At 43.6% G+C, this 23,823-nt stretch overlaps 1 protein-coding gene and 2 long non-coding RNA genes across 9 annotated transcripts in view; all 3 read right to left on the reverse strand.

Annotated features, from left to right (window-relative positions):
- LOC309342207 (cytochrome P450 2J5-like) overlaps positions 1 to 23,823 on the reverse strand; it is a 64,157-nt gene that overhangs the window by 23,126 nt on the left and 17,208 nt on the right. For 4 of the 6 annotated variants that reach the window (XM_081862596.1, XM_081862600.1, XM_081862601.1 and 1 more), the window contains one exon: positions 22,878 to 23,100. In XM_081862596.1, coding sequence (XP_081718722.1) covers positions 22,907 to 23,100 — 194 coding nt within the window. In that variant the 3' untranslated portion in view covers positions 22,878 to 22,906. Of the gene's footprint in view, positions 1 to 472; positions 623 to 3,450; positions 3,614 to 7,123; positions 7,528 to 22,877; positions 23,101 to 23,823 lie in introns of those variants that run through there. The other 2 variants (XM_081862597.1, XM_081862598.1) reach the window with 2 other exon arrangements.
- On the reverse strand, positions 3,660 to 5,418 carry LOC309342455. 2 transcript variants are annotated; one of them, XR_014156832.1, is made up of 2 exons: positions 4,888 to 5,418; positions 3,660 to 4,564 (listed from the first exon to the last, which is right to left on the reverse strand). It is a non-coding gene; the product is annotated as an uncharacterized lncRNA (long non-coding RNA). The 2 variants fall into 2 exon arrangements; XR_014156833.1 differs by lacking the exon at positions 4,888 to 5,418 and adding an exon at positions 4,672 to 4,879.
- On the reverse strand, positions 13,313 to 15,144 carry LOC309342368. Its single transcript, XR_014156731.1, has 2 exons — positions 13,786 to 15,144; positions 13,313 to 13,755 (listed from the first exon to the last, which is right to left on the reverse strand). It is a non-coding gene; the product is annotated as an uncharacterized lncRNA (long non-coding RNA).

Raw genomic sequence — 23,823 nt, forward strand, 5'->3', positions numbered from 1 at the left:
TCCAGTAAAGGTAAAGGTAAAGGGACCCCTGACCATTAGGTCCAGTCGTGGCTGACTCTGGGATAGCGGCGCTCATCTCGCTTTATTGTCTGAGGGTGCTGGCATACAGCTTCCGAGTCATGTTGCCAGCATGACTAAGCCGCTTCTGGTGAACCAGAGCAGCGCACGGAAACGCCGTTTACCTTCCCGCCGGAGCGGTACCTATTTATCTATTTGTACTTTGACGTGCTTTTGAACTGCTAGGTTGACAGGAGCTGGGACCGAGCAACAGGAGCTCACCCCGCTGCGGGGATTCGAACCGCCAACCTTCTGATCAGCAAGTCCTAGGCTCTGTGGTTTAACCCACAGCACCACCCGTGATCTCCATTAGGAACCAAGAAAAACATATCACATTTCTTTCTAAAATGGACAGAGGTAGTACACAAATATATCTTCATATGCCAGCTCAGCACCATCACCCCTCATCACATACCCTTTGAACGTGCAAAAATCTCCTCGAGCTGATGGGCCTCCTCTGCTATTTGCTGCTCCATACCTTTCTTCCCCAGTCCCAGCTTCCGCATAGTAACTACACCAAAGCGTCTCTGTTGCCTCCAGGTGTGACCATTGGAAAATGGAATACCTATGGAAAATCAATGAGAAATTCTTCCTTACAGAAATTAATGATACAATTAAGTTACCAGCCAAGAAGAAACTTTGTTTACTGAAGTTCATGCCCTTGAGTGTGCAAGCTAATCAGTATCTTAAGATTACAATTACAGGACAATGGGAAGTCTGTCTCAGTGTATTTTGCAGGTACAGTGGTGCCCCACAAGACAAATGCCTCGCAAGACGAAAAACCCGCTAGACGAAAGGGTTTTCTGTTTTCAAGGCACTTCGCAAGACGAATTTCCCTATGGGCTTGCTTCGCAAGACGTCTTTAGATTTGTTTTCACTTTCCCCCCTTTTTCTAAGCCGCTAAGCCGCTAATAGCCGCTAATAGCCGCTAATAGCGCTAATCCGCTAATAGGGTTGCTTCGCAAGACGAAAAAACCGCTAGACGAAGTGACTCGGGGAACGGATTCTTTTCGTCTTGTGAGGCACCACTGTATCTCTGCAATATAGGCCAGCACTATTTGCTTCACACAATGCCTAACAGAATCTCACTTTCTATTTCCTGTCATCATTCAGAAAATTATTAGGATTCACCCAAATGTTTTGGTTATTTGTTGGATAATAGAACAGAAATCAGGTGGTCCCAGAAGGTCCTGAATAAAATGAGAGATCTCTGGACAGCTCTGCCAATTTCTGCCATAAAGACTGAACCTGCAGATATCACATGATTTTTCTCATAGCGGGAAACACCTGCTGTTATTTTCAGTCACAACCCCAATTCAGCTAAGTTTTCCACACTATTTTTAAAGATATAATTTGGCTGATGTGTGATGTCAACAAGTTATTTTTCTACTGGCCAAGCCAGACTGGTATTTTATTGAGGATGTATTCTGCAGCATATTCTTGACATGACAGTAGTGCATTGATGGTCAATTTATTCTGCTTTGTTAGTTCTGTGATGCTTCCTGAATGCTACCACATTATTACTGTGTGGGGAAGCTATATAACAGGGAAAGCAGGACAATACCATAATAAGTTTGTGCATTTGTGGTTTTCAGCAGGAAGGTAAGCCATATGACTGAATGGAAATTAACCAGTATGACAACCTCAAATTATTTGCAGGCAAAATTGAAAATGGAGTTGGATATAACACCCTTGAAAGAATTGAGCACAAATCATTATGAATTATCAATACAAAGTTTACTGGAGGATGCCTAAGCTAGGCTTGCCATATGTTGGGTTAAAAGTCTGATCCATAGTTAAAAGTAGAAGTTGGCAAATGTGTCCTCTTTTTGGCTCTTCCAAATATGGCAACCCTAGACTCTTAATAAGACGGTATCTTCAGAAGACCGTCACCTGCGGAGTACAGTGATTGACGATGTATAAAGGGAATGAGATGATCTTGCAGGCATCTTGAACCCAAGTTGTATAGGCCTTTCTACACCAAAACCACCTCCTTGAACTTATCCCAGTAGCTAATTGGCAGCCAGTGGAATTCTTTCAACAGTGGCTAAAATGTTGGCTATATCCTGCCCACATGAACAATTGATCCACTTCATTTTTCACCCTGACTAACCTCAAGGGCAGCCCCAAATACAGCACATTGCAATAATCTAGCCTGGAGGTTGCCAAACCTCGTCCAGAAACCACCTTAGCTGTCTTACTAGCCAAAGCTGCCTTGCCTGATGAAGGTGGTAGAAGGCCGTGAGGTCACCTGGGCCTGGAGCAACAAAGATGGATCCAGAAGCACTTCTAGACTATGTGCTGGTTCTCTCAGGTGAAGTACAGCCCTATCCATAGCAGGCAACTGACCAATTATCTAGACTCAAGAACCACCCACCTAACATGCCAGGATCCAGACTCACTTTAATGGCCCTCATTTAACCCACCACCTTATCCAGCCCATCCAGATCTTGCATGGGCTCTCCCGATTCAAATGTTACAAAGCAATAGAGCAATAGAGTTGAGCATCATCAGGGTGTTAACGACATCTTGCCCCAAATCTGCTAATCACTGCTGCCAAAGGCTTCATGCAGAAGTTAAACCGAATTGGGGACCAAAGGGTAAACTGTGACAAACCAGAGCATAACTGCCAAGGGATTGAAATACAAGCACCCAGTTCTATTCTATGGAACTGACCTGGAGAGAGGATCAGAACCACTGTGCAAAATAGAAATGCCAGTGAGTAGCCTCTCCATTCTGAGGAGGTGACTAAGACTAAATTGGGTGCCAAGCTGGAACCAACACTGTCTCCTTCATTAAGGACATAGAGGTGCCAGGTATGAACAAACCTTGCAGGCCCAACCCATTTGAAGGAGTGCCCACTTGCTTCTTAGCTTCTTAGCTAGCATTTATCTGTGTGTCTATTACCTATTCATATGTACCTATTCCACCTTGTAAGCTGTGTCTTGGCAATGTTCTGATCTGATGTAGGCATCAAAGCCTTCAGCAGAAAAAGCAGAGAGTTCAAGGCCTTCATCCAGCGCTGAGGGCCAGGACAGTCAATGCAGTAAAGTTGCAACAGGAAACTGCAACAGGAAACAAGCTTCTACCTGCAGTAGAAGCTGCAACAGGAAACAAGCTTCTACCTGCAGTTCAGTCTAACCACAGTGCAGTACAATTCTGACTTCCATAAAGCACTTGTTAGAGTAGACTAATGGAAATTAATAAACCCACATTAGCCATGCCCATTAATTTTAGTGGGTCTTCTCTGATAAGAACTGGCACTGCATAGAACCCCTATTTCCTGTTCAGTACAACAGTAATAGAAAACCTTTGTTCTCTTTTTCCAGACAGCCACTTAAATGTTTTCTTCAGGGAACGTACCAGCAGAAATTCTCATTCTTCACTACTTACCTTTTCCTTTTGCTATAGCCATAAGGAAAGGAGTCTGTGGTCGGTCTTCAAATTCTTCAGAGTGGTCAATGAGCGCTTCTTTCACTGCTTGGAATCCAGACAGTATTATGAAGGGTTGATATCCTGCCCAAAGGGTGTAAATGTTTCCATATTGCTTTGCCATCTACCATTTGGGTCAAAAGAGAGAAGAGGAATGCTACGTTCAGATACAACCTAATATGTGAGCTTCAGCCTTCCTCGCCTCTTAAGCATCTCACTATATTTTCTTCTCTTGCCAGCATCTCCTTTTCTTTCTTTCGTTCCTTCCTTCATTCCAACCCATTTGTTTTACTCCCTCCTGCCCGTGTTTTCTCTGCATGGGATCAGAGTGGCAGAGAGGCACTTCATAGTCTCCAGCCATCTGGTGACAGGCAAGTAGATGAGCCAGCCATTGCCAGAGGCTTCTTCATCATCACCATAAAAACATTTTGTGCAGGGATGTGGAAACTGGAGCCCACCAGATAGTGTTGAACTGCAACTCCCATCATCCCTGACCATTGGCCACGCTGGTTGGGGGAGATGGGCATTGTAGTCTGGAGGGCATCGAGTTGGTATAAGCTTGGCTAGAGCACTGGGTCAGGTTTATGACCCACGGTGGGTCACAACAGCAGAGGTGTATCAAGGTCAGGTGTTACCTGGTGCAGAATTTCTTTTGTCACCCCCGCACATTGAAATTTTTGGGTAAGGTTACCCAAAGTTGTGGTAAGGAATTAAGAAGAGGATGGAATTAAGTGGGAAGGAATTAAGAAATACCTGTCTGAGTAATTTGGCTTATAAATGTATTAAACAAGCAAACAAACAAATTATATATTGTCTCGTGTCTTCCCTGGCTACATATGAGCTACTAAATCCCATGGCTTTCCTGGGAATAGATAATGATCTCCTGCTACACTGCCAAGTGAACTTGGTGTCCATTCATCTGTTGGAAGAGGAGAAGTGCATGGCATTCTGGGCCATGTTGCATCACACATGGGAAGAGTGGGAGGACAAGCTCCAGAGTATATTGAAATAAACTATTTCATCAGCTCAGCTGCTTGTTTTGTGTGGTGTCTTTCAGATTTAAGCATCCTTCATCCTGCAGATACAAACAACACACATAATAATAATCTAGAAACTAATATAAAAGGACAAGAATCTGATTAATAATGAAAAGCACGAAAACATATAAAGTAGGATAATTACAGCATGGGGAGCTAGGTGAGATCAGGAAAATACACATGCCAAAATGTTGTTGCATTTTCTCTATGAGAAGTGTTGACTAGTAAGTGGTAGCAGGATCAGCCTGTGCACCCTTCCTGTCTCAGTGCCATTAGTCTCACAGCTGCAGCTGGTGCTTTCAAATGACTCTCTGATGCTGATTTCACAGACCTGGCCTTTTGCTCTTGCTGGGAGTATTACCTGGAAATTAGCATTTACTGCAGAGATGCAATTTGCTGTATTAGTCTTTGAATTGCTTTTTTTTTAAGTGTTTGTATTTCCAATGAAGAAGATGAATACTTTTCCAGGCTTAACATCTTGAATAGCATATGCAGGTCTGTATCTGTTGAAGTGTTGGCACGAATAAATGCAGAGTGATCTTTGTGCTCACTCTTTTTAAAATGCATTTTCTTATGTGTCTGTGGTCAGTGCTGTGGGGTTTCTTTTTATATATAATGTTCATATACACCAGAAGTGATGGCTCTAGAAGATTTGAAAGAATGGAGGTAAAGATTTTTCATGTTAATTCTTTGGTTGGTTATAAACATATGCCAAGGAAGCACATAACATGTAACAGTATACACAGTGGCGTATGAAGAGGGGGGCAGAGGGGTCAGGTCGCCCTGGGTGCCACCCTGGGAGGGTGTCAAGATGGGCCACTGCCTCCCCCCAGCTGTGGATCGGCGAAGGGCACGCAAGCAGTTAGTATGGGCGCTGCTTGCGGCATCCGTATGAGCTGCCACTCACGCATGGCATCCCTATTAGTATTAGTATTTGATAAGACAATCAACATGCCCATCAGACATCCCTCAATGCAGAGCATCTGGGCAAACAATGACAATTAATACAAAGGAAATTCATTGATCTAGGACAGGAATCCCTTCAGGAACTTCCCTTGACTGCTATCTGCCTACGTGTTCTCAGACAAGGGGGATTAAGGAGGTAGAGGAAATACTGAGAATCTTTAGGAGAGCCAAAATGACTTTTGGATTGCTCTCCTGTACTATTTTAGACATGTGGTTTATATACTTACGTATGTGTGCTTTAAAATATGATGCTGTTAAGGTGCTACACTCAATATGCCTCAGCAGTGGCCAGAGGATTGGAGAAGACCAGCTGGCATACTAGAGAGTTCCAGAAAGACATATACTTCTGCTTCATTGACTATGCAAAAACCTTTGACTGTGTTGATCACAGCAAACTATGGCAAGTTCTTAAAGAAATGGGAGTGCCTGATCACCTCATCTGTCTCCTGAGAAATCTCTATGTGGGACAAGAAGCTACAGTTAGAACTGGATATGGAACAACTGATTGGTTTCAAAATTGGGAAAGGAGTTGCCTCCCTGCTTATTTAACTTATATGCAGAATTCATCATGTGAAAGGCTGGACTGGATGAATCCCAAACCGGAATTAAGATTGCCGGAAGAAATATCAACAACCTCAGATATGCAGATGACACAGCCTTAATAGTAGAAAGTGAGGATGAAAGAGGAGAGCGCAAAATATGGTCTGAAGCTCAACTTCAAAAAAATGAAGATCATGGCCACTGGGCCCATCACCTCCTGGCAAATAGAAGGGGAAGAAATGGAGGCAGTGAGAGATTTTACTTTCTTGGGCTCCATGATCACTGCAGATGGTGACAGCAGTCACAAAATTAAAAGACGCCTGCTTCTTGGGAGAGAAGCAATGACAAACCTAGACAGCATCTTAAAAACCAGAGACATCACCTTGCCAACAAAGGTCCGTATAGTTAAAGCTATGGTTTTCCCTGTAGTGATGTGTGAAAGTGAGAGCTGGACCATAAAGAAAGCTGATCGCCGAAGAATTGATGCTTTTGAATTATGGTGCTGGAGGAGACTCTTGAGAGTCCCATGGACTGCAAGAAGATCAAACCTCTCCATTCTGAAGGAAATCATCCCTGAGTGCTCACTGGAAGGACAGATCCTGAAGCTGAGGCTCCAATACTTTGGCCACCTCATGAGAAGAGAAGACTCCCTGGAAAAGACCCTGATGTTGGGAAAGATGGAGGGCACAAGGAGAAGGGGACGACAGAGGATGAGATGGTTGGACAGTGTTCTCGGAGGTACCAGCATGAGTTTGACCAAATTGCGGGAGGCAGTGGAAGACAGGAGTGCCTGGCGTGCTCTGGTCCATGGGGTCGGTCACGACTAAATGACTAAACAACAACAACATGTGTGTTTACCTTGTTTAATTATCAATATTTATTATGTTTTTTAGACCTTAGAACAATTGGTAATTTCTGAATGCACATTTTCAACTTTCGTATGGTTTTAATGCCCTTGTACGTAACACAGCAGCAGTGCCTGGAATGAACAACTTCAGAGTACCTAGTTCACTGAATTTATTAAATATCATAGTTGTTAAGGGAAATAGGTAAAACAATTGTTCATATTAGACTGAGTTAAAAATAAGTACCTTAATAAAAGTATCATCACGAAGCTTCACCCCAATCCGCCACACGCCTCCAATGAGAGGAAGCTGGAGAGGTCCAGGAGGATAGTGCCTATTTGACCAGAGCTGTTTCAGAAAGTGCAGAATCAGAAGAACCACCAGCAGAACAATAAAAAATGCCCCTGTTTCCATCCTTCTCTTGCTTTCTCTTTCTCCTTGAGACTTTTTAGGATTCCTGGTTAAGTTCAACACTCTTTCTCTAAGAAGATCTTGATTTCCTCAGAGAAATCAACATTTCTCTCGCTTTATATACTCTCTTATTAAAAAGGAATAAGCAACAAATGTTCTGACATCATATCCAAGTAACCTTGGACTATGATCCCAAGTCATGTGCTAGAAACACTATAAACATTCTTACATGTGTCACTCAGATGACAGGAAGTCTGATTAATATGAATTGCAATTAGAATTTTGGCCAGTGTACGACTGATTTGTGCTGGAAACATTGGGAAAAGATAACTGAGTTAACATTAAAAAAGGATGTGTACAAAAAATGGAAAAGGGGGGAAACCACCAAAGAGGAATTCAAACAAATAGCCAGCACGTGTAGACACAAAGTCAGAAAAGCTAAAGCACAGAATGAACTCAGGCTTGCTAGAGAGGTTAAAAGCAACAAAAAAGGCTTTTATGGGTATGTTCGTAGCAAAAGGAAGAACAATGAAACAGTGGGGTCACTTAGAGGAGAAGATGGTGAAATGCAAACAGGGGACACAGAAAGGGCTGAACTCCGCAATGCCTTCTTTGCCTCAGTCTTCTCCAATAAAGAAAACAATGCCCGACCTGAAGAATTTGGAGCAAATGATTCAGCAGAGGAAACACAGCCCAGAATAACTAAGGAGATAGTACAAGAATACTTGGCTAGTTTAGATGTATTCAAGTCTCCAGGGGCAGATAAACTGCATCCAAGAGTATTAAAAGAACTGGCAGATGTGATCTCAGAGCCTCTGGCAGCCATCTTTGAGAATTCCTGGAGAACAGGCGAAGTCCCGGCAGACTGGAGGAGGGCAAATGTTGTCCCTATTTTCAAAAAGGGGGAAAGAGAGGACCCAAATAATTACCGCCCAGTCAGTCTGACATCAATACCAGGGAAGATTCTGGAGCAGATCATTAAGCAAACAGTCTGTGAGCACCTAGAAAGGAATACTGTGATCACCAATAGTCAGCATGGATTTCTGAAAAATAAGTCATGTCAGACTAACCTGATCTCGTTTTTTGACAGAATTACAAGCCTGGTAGATGAAGGGAACGCAGTGGATGTAGCCTACCTTGATTTCAGCAAGGCATTTGACAAGGTGCCCCATGATATTCTTGTAAAGAAGCTGGTAAAATGCGGGCTTGACTATGCTACCACTCAGTGGATTTGTAACTGGCTGACTGACCGAACCCAAAGGGTGCTCATCAATGGTTCCTCTTCATCCTGGAGAAGAGTGACTAGTGGGGTGCCACAGGGTTCTGTCTTGGGCCCGGTCTTATTCAACATCTTTATCAACAACTTGGATGATGGACTCAAGGGCATCCTGATCAAATTTGCAGATGACACCAAACTGGGAGGGGTGGCTAACACCCCAGAGGACAGGATGACACTTCAAAACGACCTTGACATATTAGAGAACTGGGCCAAAACAAACAATATGAATTTTAACAGGGAGAAATGTAAAGTATTGCACTTGGGCAAAAAAAAATGAGAGGCACAAATACAAGATGGGTGACACCTGGCTTGAGAGCAGTACATGTGAAAAGGATCTAGGAGCAGCAGCTAAAAAAGCCAATGCAATTCTGGGCTGCATCAATAGGAGTATTGCATCTAGATCAAGGGAAGTAATAGTGCCACTGTATTCTGCTCTGGTCAGACCTCACCTGGAGTACTGTGTCCAGTTCTGGGCACCACAGTTCAAGGAGGACACTGACAAACTGGAACGTGTCCCGAGGAGGGCAACCAAAATGGTCAAAGGCCTGGAAACGATGCCTTATGAGGAACGGCTAAGGGAGCTGGGCATGTTTAGCCTGGAGAAGAGGAGGTTAAGGGGTGATATGATAGCCATGTTCAAATATATAAAAGGATGTCACATAGAGGAGGGAGAAAGGTTGTTTTCTGCTGCTCCAGAGAAGCGGACACGGAGCAATGGTTCCAAACTACAAGAAAAAAGATTCCACCTAAACATTAGGAAGAACTTCCTGACAGTAAGAGCTGTTCGACAGTGGAATTTGCTGCCAAGGAGTGTGGTGGAGTCTCCTCCTTTGGAGGTCTTTAAGCAGAGGCTTGACAACCATATGTCAGGAGTGCTCTGATGGTGTTTCCTGCTTGGCAGGGGGTTGGACTCGATGGCCCTTGTGGTCTCTTCCAACTCTATGATTCTATGATTCTATGATTCTATGTACCATACATTCATGAAATAAAATTGCATATGGAACAGGCCCGATGCAAATGCCCATGGGAAGCCCTCAGCTACGACCTCATGGCAATAGCCCTTAATATAGCTATTAATGATAAATTAACACATGCTATTAAGGTAAAACGGGGAATATACAGGAAATACGGAACGTGTTTGCAGAATTTGTGCTGCTAAAACAGAAAGGGGTCAAACTATCACAAGAGGTGTTGAAATTTGGGGAGGTTGGATAGTTATAATGGAATGGTCTCGGGGGTAGGGTGCACATTTTTATTCTTATTTATTATCACATTGTCAAAATCGAAAATAAAATTTTAAAAATTTTATTTTTTAAAAAGTGGCAGCTGCTGCCCAAGAAAGAGAAATGGCTGTTGCGCAGTGGTAGGACGTGAATTGTACATGAAAAAGACCCAGCATCTCAAGGTTGGGCTCAACATGTTCTCTAAAGAAGAAAGGAGGAGGAGGAGGGAGGAGGAGTTTGCGGTGAGTTCTGGCACCTGTTTTTCTAGAAAAATAGTACTGTGTCCTATCCATGGCATCTCCGGGTACAACTAGGAGACAGTCTCATCTGAAGTTCTGGATAGCCACAGCCAGTCAATGTAGATAAGACTGAGCTAGATGGAACAATGGTCTGATTTGGCATATGTTCAGAATGCTAGGGAGTTATTTTTAAACTGCAATATTAGGTGCTCAGATAAAATGTATACCACAGATCAGCAAATGTACCACCGGGGCTAAGAAGATCCCAGCATGCTTAACAAGCAACGTCGAAGAAATTATCAGAATCAAGTAGTATTCCTTCAGAACATGGAAATCCCATCCAAAGAAGAAGAAGAAAAGAGCACAAATTTTGCCACAAGTTTCTCTGGAACACAAATGGGCACAGTGGGAACCAGGGGGCATACAGTCAAAAGGAGTGTAGTAGTGAAAGTCTGGTTCATCTTCCAGAAAACCTCCCACCGCCAGTGCAAAGCATCTGCTGTCCAAAATGCAGTAATTTGGGGGAGGTTTTTTCACCATTTACTGGATTATCCTCAGGCCAGCAAAATCCAAATTCATTGGAGAAAATGTACAAGATCACTGTTCTTTTCCCCCTCTTTGTTTTAAAATTTTGCTTTATTATTCATTTATACCTATATACAGCATGAAATCATAATCGTCTTCTTCAGTCAAATAAACATATCATTGATTAACAAAGTTACATTAAATTTTGGCTATGTATTTTCTTTATGAACATAAAACTTCCCATCCTCTCCATACAGCTATCCTTTTAATAACATATATTACATAATTTTGTCATTGTTACTTAATAAACCATTCTGTTTATTCATTACAGTTTAACAAGCATGTGTTTTCATAAACGGTCTCAGTCAATTACAATCATGGGGTGCCTGTCCAGACCCATAACTTCCACTACCTGCTCTCACTCACTAAACCACCTCTCAGATATTTACTTGTCTTCCTAGCTCCTAACTGTTCCTGACTCGGCTTATTTCGCTACACTAACTCAACCTACCCACAGACTATCCCAATTCACTCCCACTCCAACCATCCAACTCCCAACGAACTCCCCCTCTTTGCCCCTCCCAGAGCTAGTTTTATAGTCCTTCTGACTCCACCTCCCTGGGTTCTGATTGGGTAACCTGTTTAACTATTTCACCTCCAGCACTCTCATATGTTAATGTCACATACCTCCCCTCTTAAGAAGTTTCGATTCAGGAGAGTTAACTTCTTAAAGTTACACTCCTGATCAAACAGTTTTGTTTTGTTTTGTTTTGTTTCTATATATACATACATAAACAAGTAAATTGTTGATTGTCTCTGTTCATCCTTCACTCTCTGGTTTTTGTGATAAGGCATCTGCTACAATGTTCAAGGATCCGTTCACACTTTTGATGGTAAAATTGAAGTCTTGTAGTAATAGGACCCACCACAGCAACCTACTATTACTCTTCATCGATCGCAGCCATATCAACAGTGAGTGGTCTGTACATAACACAAAGCCTCGTCCCCAGATATACGGCTTCAATCTTTGAAGGGCCCACACAATTGCCAAGCATTCTTTCTCCACTGTCGAGAGGTGCTTTTCTCTAGGCAGTAACTTTTTGCTTATGTAGGCAATTGGATGCAGGTCTCCCTCTGGTCCTGGCTGGCATAATACAGCCCCGATTCCGGAGTTTGAAGGGTCTGTGAACACAGTGAATTCTTGATTGTAGTCTGGCACTGCAAGAACAGGTCCTGACATCAAGGCTCCTTTCAATGCGCTGAAGAACTGCTGACAGGCTGATGTCCACTTGACTTGGTCTGGCTCCTTCTTGCGCGTAAGGTCAGATAATGGCACTGCTAGTTCACTGAAGTTTGGAATAAACTTCCTATAGTACCCTGCTAGTCCTAAGAAAGCGCGTACTTTCCGTTTGGAAGTAGGGATAGGCCAGGTGGAAATGGCTTCAACCTTTGCCTCTACTGGTTTAATTACCCCTCCTCCGACCATATGTCCTAGATACTGTATAGTCGCACCACCTATCTGGCATTTGTTCACTGTGATAGTCAACCCTGCCTCCTTAAGTCGCTGTAAAACTAGTCTTAAATGTACTTTATGCCCCTCCCAGGTCACACTGAACACTGCAATATCATTTAAATAGGCGACTGTGCATCTGCTCAGTCCATTTAGAATCTTGTCCACTAATCTTTGGAACGTGGTGGGCACATTTTTTAACCCAAATGCCATAACTTTGAACTCATAGAGCCCTAAGGGACTTCTAAATGCTGTCTTCTCTTGGTCCCTCAGATTCATTTTGACCTGATAATATCCTTTGGTTAAATCTAAATACGTGATGTAATGGCATCACCCAATGGTCTCTATCAGATTGTCCAATCGTGGCATGGGATACGCATCTGCTTTGGTGACATGGTTCAGTTTTCTGAAATCCAAACAAAAGCATACCAGTCCATCGGTCTTGTCCAATAGCACTATAGGGGCTGCCCAAGGGCTTTCTGAAGGTGCAATAATTCCCGCTTTTAACATGTCCCGCACCTCATTGTCAACCTTCTCCACATACCCTCCTGTTATATGGTAGGGGTTCACAGCAATGGGTTTGGCTTCCCCTGTGTCTATCTGATGTTCCACACCCTTGGCCACTCCTGGAATATTACAGAATAAGGATTCATATTCCTGCAAGATCTGTTTAAGGGTTAAAGTTGGAGCCAATTTTATGCCCTTTAAACTACTCTGGGACTCTCTCTTGTGCCCCCGGCATGGTATGTCTGGTTCACCTGGATCCTCTGGTAGGGCATACAGTGCCCAGTTTTCTGTTCCAAAATAAGGTTTGATCATATTTACATGCACCACTTTCCGCCCTTCCTCTCCTTGCTGGATCACATAATTTACTTCATTCATTTTGGCTGTTATTGTATATGGTCCTTCCCAAGCTAATTGTAGTTTGTTCCCTTTAATTGGTCTCAGCAGCAACACTTCACTCTCAGGTGCAAATGACCTTACCCGGGCCTTCTTGTCATACCAGTTTTCTTGCTTGGTTTGGGCACTTTTTAAATCCCCCCCCCCCACTAACTCTAGGGATCCCTTTAAGGTATTCTGCAAATTAAATAAATATTCCACTACAGATTCTGGATCTTGATCTCGCTGTTCTTCCCAATTAATGCAAAGTAAGTCCTGGGGCCCTTTTACTTTATGTCCCAGCAATAATTCAAATGGACTAAACCCGGTGCTTTCTTGGGGTACATCCCTATATGCATACAGTAGTGGTTGTATCTTGTCATCCCAATCGGGATTTTCTGCGATATAGGTTTTAATCATTCTCATTAGGGTTCCATTAAATCTTTCAACTAATCCATTAGTTTCAGGGTGGTAAGGTGTTGATGTTAAATGCTTAATACCACACACTTCCCATAGCCTTTTCATTAGTCTTGATGTGAAAGAAGAAGCCAAGTCAGTGACTATTTCACTGGCAAAGCCCAATCTACCCATATAGTTAATTAAAGCGCTTGCCACCATTTCTGTTTCAAAGTTTCACAACGGAATGGCTTCTGGATATTTGGTTGCGTAATCCACTATGGTGAGGATGTATCTGTTTCCCTGCCTGCTGGCTCTAGGCAATGGCCCTATCAGGTCCAGCCCTAACCGTTGAAAAGGGGTTGATATGATAGGCAAGGGGCACAATTTGGCTTTTGTTTTGCCCTGACTCTTCTCTGACATATTTGCCTTGCCTCTTCTCTGACATATGTCACAGGCTTGACAGTATTATTTTATTTGTTTCCCCATGCCTGGCCAGTACAAATTTTGAGCAACTCTCCGTTTTGTATGTGTGATCCCCATATTCGCTCCAAATACACTATTGTGAGAGTGCTGCAGGATTTTGCCCCGGTATTCATGTGGGATTACTAACTGTCTTCTCACTTCTTCACCCGCCCCCCCCCCCCAAGATGGTGGGGAAGGACTTCTCGATATAAAAGGTCCTTGCTCAAACAAAAACGTTCTGGACACTCAGGAGTTAACGGCCTCTCCAAATCGGCTGCCTCAAAGTACATTTGTAACTCAGTATCTTCTTTTTGCTTTTTGGCAAAAGTTGGGGTTTGACTTTTAGTCAAAGGAAACAAAAAGCTCTCTTTTCTTTCCTCACACAGATTATCCCCTTGCTGTCGTTCAGCATTGTTTGCCTCTGCTACTGTATCCACCCCCTCAGGATTAGGTGACTGTAGGATCCCTTTTGCTCTGGTAACTATGAAAGTACTCTGCACATGTTCTAAAATGTCCCAACCAATGAGCACAGGGGTGGGAATTTCTTCTGAAAGGGCTACCTGCCACTTCCCTGCCCAGTTTTTGAACCTGACATCTATTTCCGCCACCTTTAGGATCTCTGCTTGTTTCGAAATGCCTTTTAATTTTATTAATTTTCCTGGAATTATGGCTTCAGCCCTGATTATCTCCGGGTGGACTATAGTGACTTGTGAACCCATGTCCTTTAACCCAAGATATCTTTTTCTGTCTATCCAGATATACTCTCCAGCTTTCTTTAACAAGAGATTATCTTGTTGAATCGCATAACAGTGCAGGACTTTGGCATCTACTACTTCAGCAGGGTCGGGCCTAGCTGGTTCCCTTGACAACCTGACTAGTCTGGCCCTGCTCCACAGGCCAGATACAATATGTCTGTTTTTGTGTGGTGCTACAAATGGACGTTTCTTTTCCTGTTTTACAATCAAAACTTTTATGACCTAATTTTCCACATCTCCAGCATGAAATGTCTTTGGGTCCTGCATAACTTGTTTTATTAACTTTTCCCTCAGTAAACTTCGTATGGGTGTGTGCCTTCTCATGTGGGCTTTCTGATGATGGGCTGCTTCTCTTATCGGTTTCTGAGGTAATCTTTCCTTTGGTTTGCTGAAATTTATTCTTGTTTGTTTCCCAATATCTCCCACCAAATTTTGGCCCATCAAATCCGTGGTCTCTGATTTCATTTATTTTATCGGCTAAACCAGATGCTTCCTCTATTGTCTTGGGGTTCCTTTCTTTTATCAGATATTTCAATTGGCCATTTATTGTGTTGTAAAATTGCTCCAATGCTATCACTTCCCTAATCATAGGTACCATGTCTGCATTCTCTTGCTCTAACCATCTTGTGAGGTAAGTTTTTATCTTTGCACCAAGGTTTCCTCCCTCACCTTTGTCACACTTCTAAAAAAATTTCTCAACTGCTCTGAGGTAATCCCAAAGCGGGTGTATATTAACTGCTTGTACAAGTCATTTGTGTGTATATTTCGGCTAGAGGGCCACTTATTCTAGCTCTCAAGATCACCATTTTATCTAACTCTCTCACTTGAATATCATGACAGGCTCTCTCGAAGGATACTAAAAATGCTTCTGGGCTATCCTTATCTCTAAACTCAGGAAAGCATTTTAAATCTATCTTCATTTGATTCTGCCCATCGGTGTTACTACTATTATTTCGATTTTCCAAAACCGTTAATTCCAACCGTCTCATCTCTAACTGAAACCGCTGCTGTTCCTTTCCTGCTCAGCCCTCAGTTTTTCTTTTTTCAGTTCTTGTTCAGTTCTATTTTTCTCAGGCTCCAATTTCAAGTTATATTCTTGTTCTAATTTCCACTTTTCAACATGCTCTGAGAACTGTGGAACTTCTACTTCAGGTGGGGTTTTAGTCATCTCTTCTATTCTCATTTCCTCCCCCTGGGGATTCCCATTTTCTTCTCCAGAGATTTCGTATGGGTTTTCTCTCACGGGCTGCTTGGTCTTCTTGGGGGGCATCATGTGTGAGTCAGTATTCTCACTAATTAATTAAATAAGAGAATTTTACTCTCAACCCTGTTCCTCCTGGCTTGGCTTTTCAAGACCCTGGTCCCCAAAGTATAGCTTTAGGTTTTTGCCTCGAACTGTGCTGGTCCCGTGGGTTACCCGAGAGGCGAGGTCCAAGTCCGGTCCATAGTCAAAGGTGCAACAGGAAGGCAATCCGTAGTATCAGAAGCTGGATGCAGGGCAGGGAGCCAAGTGAAGTCAGAGCTCAGGCAGGACAAGGTTCAGGCAGGAACTGGCAACCAACAATGTTGCTCCTACAACTTGGGACTAGGGCTGGCCAGCTTTTATCTGCCTCGAGGCATAGGGCGGCCCCGATCCTCTGGTGACTCGCATCTCCTGGCCTGGAGGCGAGCCCTCCTCCTGCAGAAACTTAGTTCCCTCCGCCTCTCTGCCCTGAGCCTCTGCAGCTCAGGAGAGGCTGAAGGGTTACTGGACCCAGAGGCAACCTCAGCTTCCTCTGACAGGGCTGAGAGTGGAGCACTTGCAGGCAATGGGTCCTCCATCACCTCAGGAGCCAGAGCAGGCTCAGCTGATGCCTGCACCTGAGGACCAAGCACAGGTGAGGACCCTTCAGGCTCATGCCCCAGTGTGGGAGTCATCCAGCCAAGGCAGAGGCTTGTAAATACTGCAGGGGCCCCCTGACATTCCTCTGGGCAATGATTACCTTATACGGAGAGGGGAGTGTCAAGCCTTGACCGGATGAGGTAACAGGAGACTTTGGAAAACGGCCATGCGGCTGGGAGAACAAAGGAGATAATAAAAAGCTGCCGGAGGAGAAAGGCTGAAAGGAGCTGCCATCCAGTATTATGAAAATACTCGCTGCCTCATTGTGTCTTCTTTCTATGCTATGCTAAGCACCACTTGACTGGCTGGCTCCAACAAGTGGTGCCCCGTGTGAGGCTCAATTAAAAGAAGAGGAAAACTTAAAAGAAAAGAGGCTGACTAAAGAAAGCAGTTGAGACGGACTTCAAAGGCTAAAGGAAGCAGTGGGAGGCTGACTTCAAACTTCAAAGTAAACTGTAAGAGGCTTCTCGATCATCGACTCATCGCGCCCGGAAAGGGTTACACAGCGCTGATTTCATCTACGGATCCCTGGTGAGTCGATCCCTATTATATTGATTTTAGAAATATGGGCAATTCCCTGTCATCTCCGCAACAGAAATTTTTAAAAGACTTACAATTTCTCCTCTCCTCCAACAAATTGGAAGTTCCTGAGGGTGATTTGATACAGCTCATTCTAGCCATTGATGAGCATTGTCCTTGGTTTCCAGCAGAGGGCACATGGGAACTAACTCAATGGGATAAAATTGGAGCACATTTTCATGGACATCCCAGTTTTGGTGTTCGAATTTTAAATGCATGGTGCAAGATTCATTATGCTATGGGCTCTTTATCACCAAAAAATATCTCCATGGCTGCATTGCCAAAACAACCTTCAACTTCCTTAATTCAGCCATGTGTTCCAGCACTTGTTTTGCCAGCAGCCCCAGACCCCAAACCTCCAGATTACAGTGCCTCACCAGAGGACCCAATCCTGCAAAAATACAGTGGTTTGGCTGGAAATGACCCTGCTCTTTCAGTGGCAGAACAAGCTACCCCCTTTCAATGTGCAGTACTTGCCTGTTCCTTATCACAGGATACCATGGCATTCCCTGTTATCGTGCCCCCTGCTGGTGCTCCAGCAGGAACTCAAGCCGAGCACCAACCTTTTGACTTTAAAATCTTGAAAGAGCTTCAATTGTCAGTTAGGACAAATGGACTGCAAGTTCCATTTACACAAGCTCTTTTGGAAGCCACATTAGCCCAGCTATTGGTTCCAGATGACATCAAGCTTTTGGCACGTACAGTTTTACCCCCATCAGCTGGTGTATTGTTTGCCCATGAATGGGAAATCGCCTGTCGTGCTTATGCTCCTGCTTTACTGCAACAAGCAAGAGGGAATAATCCTAATCTTACCCTCGCAGATGTGATGGACGCTATGATGGGGCGTGGGCCCTTCGCTCAGGCCTCAGTACAAGCCACACTGCTGCAGATCTTATTGAGGGATACTGCTCTTGCTGCTCAACAAGCAATGAGGAAAATCCCGGAACCCTCCAGTATTCAGTCTAGGTGGGGTTCAATCAGACAAGAACCTAGAGAATCATATTCTTCCTTTATGGACAGGCTGATTACAGCAGTGAGTAGACAAATTGAAAATCCTGAAGCCAAACAAATAATTATCAAACAATTGGCCTTTGAGAATGCAAATGAGGATTGTAAGGTTGCGTTGCGCCCAATAATACACAATCCTGCCACAGACACAGCAGCTATGCTTCGCATTTGTCAGTCTGTAGGTACAGCAGCTCATCTGCTGGTGGCAGCGCAAAATAAAAACCAGCCTGTAGCCACCGATACAACGTTTCCAGCGTGGCAAACCAAGATCACCGATACCTCAGTGTGGGAACAGTGGCCTCCACCAAACGGAAAATCCGCAGCAATGGCACCATCTCGTTTCTGAACAGCTTATTTCTGAACAATTGACTTTTGGCCACATTGAACCATCTTCATCCCACTGGCCCCAGCAGACAGGAACAGTTTGCTTTTACATTGCCAGTATATAACAATTTGCAGCCCACCCAGCGATATCAGTGGGTTGTCCTGCCTCACAGCATGTGGAACTCCCCTACACTTTGTCAACATTTTGTGGATGAAGCATTGAAACCTTTCTGCATGCGCCACCTAGAGGTGCTACACACGAACTGCATCTGGCAGTGTTTGCCTTCCTCACCATTTGCCTTGCCATCCTTTCTTGCACCGTTATACAAGGAAGAGAAGCAGACGACCCAGTCCAGTTGAAACCACCATATTTCACCTTATCAGCTGGCAAGCCGCAGTCGTCAGAATCCTACTCTGGCTGGCAGCATCCACGGCTCAGCCACTCTCGAACTATAAGAACAGCTTTGTTGAATAAGACTTTTAGGGGAGAAAATTATCATAAGATATGGAGGAATAATATTTTTGTGCAAGATATGATTAAGTTTACTAGTTTATTGCATGCTTCTAAATGTTGGTTATGTATGCACATGCCCCCTTTTGCCAGCCATTCAGGCATAATGCTTCATGGTGTGCCTGTCAATGGATCTTTTCGATTTACAAATATTATATCCCCTAAGCAAACTTTTTGGCCTCCAGTACAATTGACCCTCCATGAGCCTGCCCCCATTTGTTTTCAAATTAGAGAGGGGAAAGAATCATGGGGCATATATCCAAACTGTCAATATACATTGAAATTCATGTTTAATAGCTCTTGTTCTCTTACAGGAACATACAGTGACCAATCTCAGTGCTGTAGGAGTGACACGAGTGCATGGTTAAAAACTAGCAAAGGAAGCCTACCATGCAGCTTGGAATCAGAATTCTTATATTCTTGGCTTCTGGATGGAAGTTGGCTTCGACATTTATTAATTTTAGTGATCATTATAGTAGTTATTTGCATTATTTTGTGTTGATGTATTCAATGTATTCCTTCCTTAATTTCTATGTGTACTGCATGGTTGTCCAGTCCGCGGCCCGCTCCCACCCTTACAAGAGTCGCTTATCGCACTCGATATAATAAAATAAAGAAAGAGGGCATGTGGGAGTCATCCAGCCAAGGCAGAGGCTTGTAAATACTGCAGGGGCCCCCTGACATTCCTCTGGGCAATGATTACCTTATACGGAGAGGGGAGTGTCAAGCCTTGACCGGATGAGGTAACAGGAGACTTTGGAAAACGGCCATGCGGCTGGGAGAACAAAGGAGATAATAAAAAGCTGCCGGAGGAGAAAGGGTGAAAGGAGCTGCCATCCAGTATTATGAAAATACTCACTGCCTCATTGTGTCTTCTTTCTATGCTATGCTAAGCACCACTTGACTGGCTGGCTCCAACACCCCAGCCCCAGCTCAGCTGGTTCTGGAGAGCGGGGAATCCTGTGCAGGCTGGGATCCCTCAGGTTCAGCATCCGGGTCCGAATCCCAGGCCATCACACTAACCTTTCAAGCTTACATCCACTGACCCTGACCCTAAGCCTCTGCCAGAACAGTCTTTTGAGATCTCTTGCTCTTATTGTGATCTCGGCCTCATGGCAATCTGGGGTTTACCTCAATCACACCCTCGGGCCAGGTAATCACTTCACCGATTTTACCCTTCCCCTCTCCAGGTGTATTGCTTCCCCTCACAGGTTCTTAGACTAATCGTATCCCACCACTGCCACCACTTTTCTGTGGTGATCACACAAGGTCCCCGGACGTTTCGCCGTCTATTGATCCCTGTGCCACCACTTTATTTCTCGCTGCCACCACCCAGGCCCTACCGGGTAAAATACTGAGTCCAGTCAAGGTTAAATTGGAACATAAACTTCTGTTTATTTATTGCAGTTTAACAAGCGTGTGTTTTCATAAACGGTCTCAGTCAGTTACAATCATGGGGTGCCTATCCAGACCTACAACTTCCACTACCTGCTCTCACTCACTAAACCAGCTCTCAGATATTTACTTGTCTTCCTAGCTCCTAACTGTTCCTGACTCAACTTATTTCGCTACACTAACTCAACCTCCCCACAGACTCTATCCCAATTCACTCCCACTCCAACCACCCAACTCCCAATGAACTCCCCCTCTTTGTCCCTCCCAGAGCTGGTTTGATAGTACCTCTGACTCCACCCTCCTGGGTTCCGATTGGGTAACCTGTTTAACCTGTTTAACTATTTCACCTCCAGCACTCTCATATGTTAACATAACACAATCGTTGCTATATTAAAGTCTTTTTCCTTAACCAGCATTGATTACAGAAACCATTCAAAGGCTATCACCATGTTTAGACTATAGCAGCTACTTTTCAGATATTTCTTAAAATTATCCCATTCTAGTATGAACTTATGTCTGAGCTTATCTCTACTTCTTTCAGAGAGGGAAGCTAACTCCGCATTTCTCTCAGTTTCAAAAGCAATTCAGTTCTAGTAGGGATTTTGTCGTTTTTCCAATATGTTGCAAAAAGCACTCTCATGGCAGCGGTTGCATACAAAAAACTTTTTTTATACAGTGGTACCTCAGGTTAAGTACTTAATTCGTTCCAGAGGTCTGTACTTAACCTGAAACTGTTCTTAACCTGAAGCACCACTTTAGCTAATGGGGCCTCCTGCTGCTGTCGCGCCGCCAGAGCACGATTTCTGTTCTCATCCTGAAGCAAAGTACTTAACCTGAGGTAATATTTCTGGGTTAGCGGAGTCTGTATCCTGAAGTATATGTAACCTGAAGCGTATGTAACCTGAGGTACCACTGTATCCTTAGGAATATCAGTACCAGTGATGCCCAGTAGGAATGATTGTGGTTTTTTAGGGAAATTTACATTGAACATTTTTTTTAGTTCTAGATGAATATCATTCCAGAACCCTTTAACATTCCTGCAAGTCCACCATATATGAAACATAGTGCCACCTGCTTTCCCACATCTCCAACAAATATCTGAGGTATTCCTGAATTATGGTGCTGGAGGAGACTCTTGAGAGTCCCATGGACTGCAAGAAGATCCAACCTCTCCATTCTTAAGGAAATCAGCCCTGAGTGCTCACTGGAAGGACAGATCCTGAAGCTGAGGCTCCAAGACTTTGGCCACCTCATGAGAAGAGAAGACTCCCTGGAAAAGACCCTGATGTTGGGGAAGATGGAGGGCACAAGGAGAAGGGGACGACAGAGGACGAGATGGTTGGACAGTGTTCTTGAAGCTACAAACATGAGTCTGACCAAACTGCAGGAAACAGTGGAGGACAGAAGTGCCTGGCGTGCTCTGGTCCATGGGGTCACGAAGAGTCGGACATGACTAAACGACTAAACAACAACAACAAATTCCTGTACATTTTGGAAAGCTTACGCAGCGTCAAGTACCAGCAATACAGCATTTTTTTCAGGTTTTCTCTTCTGGAACAGCAGGCAGTAAACTTCCAATTTACCTGCCAAAGATTCTCCCATTGGAACATCTCAGTGGTATGGCCATGGTCTTGACCCCACTTAATCATGGCCGATTTAACCTCCTCCTCCTTGACTTCCCAGTCAAGGAGGAGTCAGTAGCCCTTAGAAAGTGTTTTGGTATTGGAGTTAATGACACAAGATCACAGTTCTTTGCAGCAGATGTCAGCACTGACAACTTCAAATTCATATTATACTCCAGGGTAGAGAAGCCCAAAATCTTGCTCAAGCAGAACGAGCATGATCTTTTACCCTAACCCTCCCCCCAAAAAACCAAGCAACCCAATTGCTTCCCAAACAATCATTTAAAAAGATTTATCTAAATCTCTGAGCATAAACAGAGTGCACTGAGTGAAAATGGAATTGAAAACACCATGTTTGCCCTGGGCATTCTATGTATGCTCTAGTGCCCACCCTCAAATCTGGCTTGCATAAAACTTGGTTGTGCCTTACAATCACACACCTGTAGGTAGAGGAGTCATGGTTACAGAGATCTCATTTTAGGTGTGCAGACAAAATTTGGGAATGGCTTCCCTTCGGACCAATACATCATTTCTGCAGCATTAAACTATGGAATTTGCTCCCAGAAGATGTAGTGATTCCAATCAACTTGGATGGCTCAGAAAAAGAATCAGATAGGTTCATGGAGGGTAAAGCTATCAATGGGTACAAACCACAAGGGCTGTGTTCTGCCTACGCTGTGGCTATGGATATCACTTTCTGGAAACTGTAAGTGAGGAGAGTGCTGCTGTGTTCAGTTTCCTGTTTGGAGGCTTCCCACAGACATCTGGAGGACTAGACAGGGCCTTTCTTGCCTGGTCCAGCAGAGTTCCTCTTATGCTTTTCTACTCTTATCAAGCAACGGCAAAAATAAATGTGCAAGCAACTGACACCTTCACATGGCCAACAGCATGCTGCCATCCGGTTTGAATATTGTGAGATGGGTTTTACACTAAAAGGAAAAAAGTGTCTATTTTAAGCAATGACAAAAGTTTGAGTAAAGTAGGACTAAAGGGATACTGAGAGGAAAATGGTGCTTTTAAACAAAATCAGAGGTTTGCATTGCCACGGGGAATAGCACAGAGTTTATAAGGATGGGGATGTGTTGTAGCCCCTAGTAAAGGCTCTTGATTGAGTTCTTTCACTCCTTCTGGCAGCTGGAAGCTGAATGTTCTCAGCAGGCTGGTCAGGAAGATGAAGATTTCGATCTTTGCCAGCTGCATTCCCAAACAAATGCGAGCCCCTGAAGAGGAGACATGGGAAAGTCAGCAACTGAGTAATAATTTACATTTCATTTTTTAAATAATATTTATTATCATTTCTAAAAGATACAAATAGCAAAAATACATACATCCAAGAAGCCAAAATAGACAGAGTAAAAACGAAAAAGAAAAATGAAAGAAGAAAAAAAGAAAAAAAAGATTCCACCTTTTAGATCCCATTTTCAATAACTTCTTTTCTGGACTTCCCCACGCCCCCCCTTCTTGTATTCCACTTCCCATATTTGTTCAGCAAGTTTTTACCTTAATATCATCACATATTTTAGCCATTATTTCAGTGTTATATTTACTTCGATCTAATCAATGACACTTAAGCTATATACCTTATTCATACATAAAAGAGATGAGAGAACAAAAGAAATCAAAAAAGTAAAAATACTTTTCCTAAGGTTGTCCCTGGTTCCCATCCACGAATTCCCCATTTTAATACTAATAAATGACGTGGAAAAAAAGAAAAAAGGATTTTTACACTACATAGTGAAAATCAGGCCCCCTTCGGGCTCCCAAACCCTCCTTTTCCATCCCCGGTTTCAACCCCAAACCTAAATCCGTAAGTCTATCTTTTTAGCCCGGTGCCCTTACGTCCGAGGCTCTCAAGTCCCCTTCAGTCCCTCTCAGCCGGCTTCTTTGGAAATCTTTTATATTAAATACCCAAACTCGAAAAAATACTTTCTCAATACTGTCAG

Source organism: Podarcis erhardii, assembly GCF_964252035.2.
Source record: "Podarcis erhardii genome assembly, chromosome: 5".
Taxonomy (NCBI): domain Eukaryota; kingdom Metazoa; phylum Chordata; class Lepidosauria; order Squamata; family Lacertidae; genus Podarcis; species Podarcis erhardii.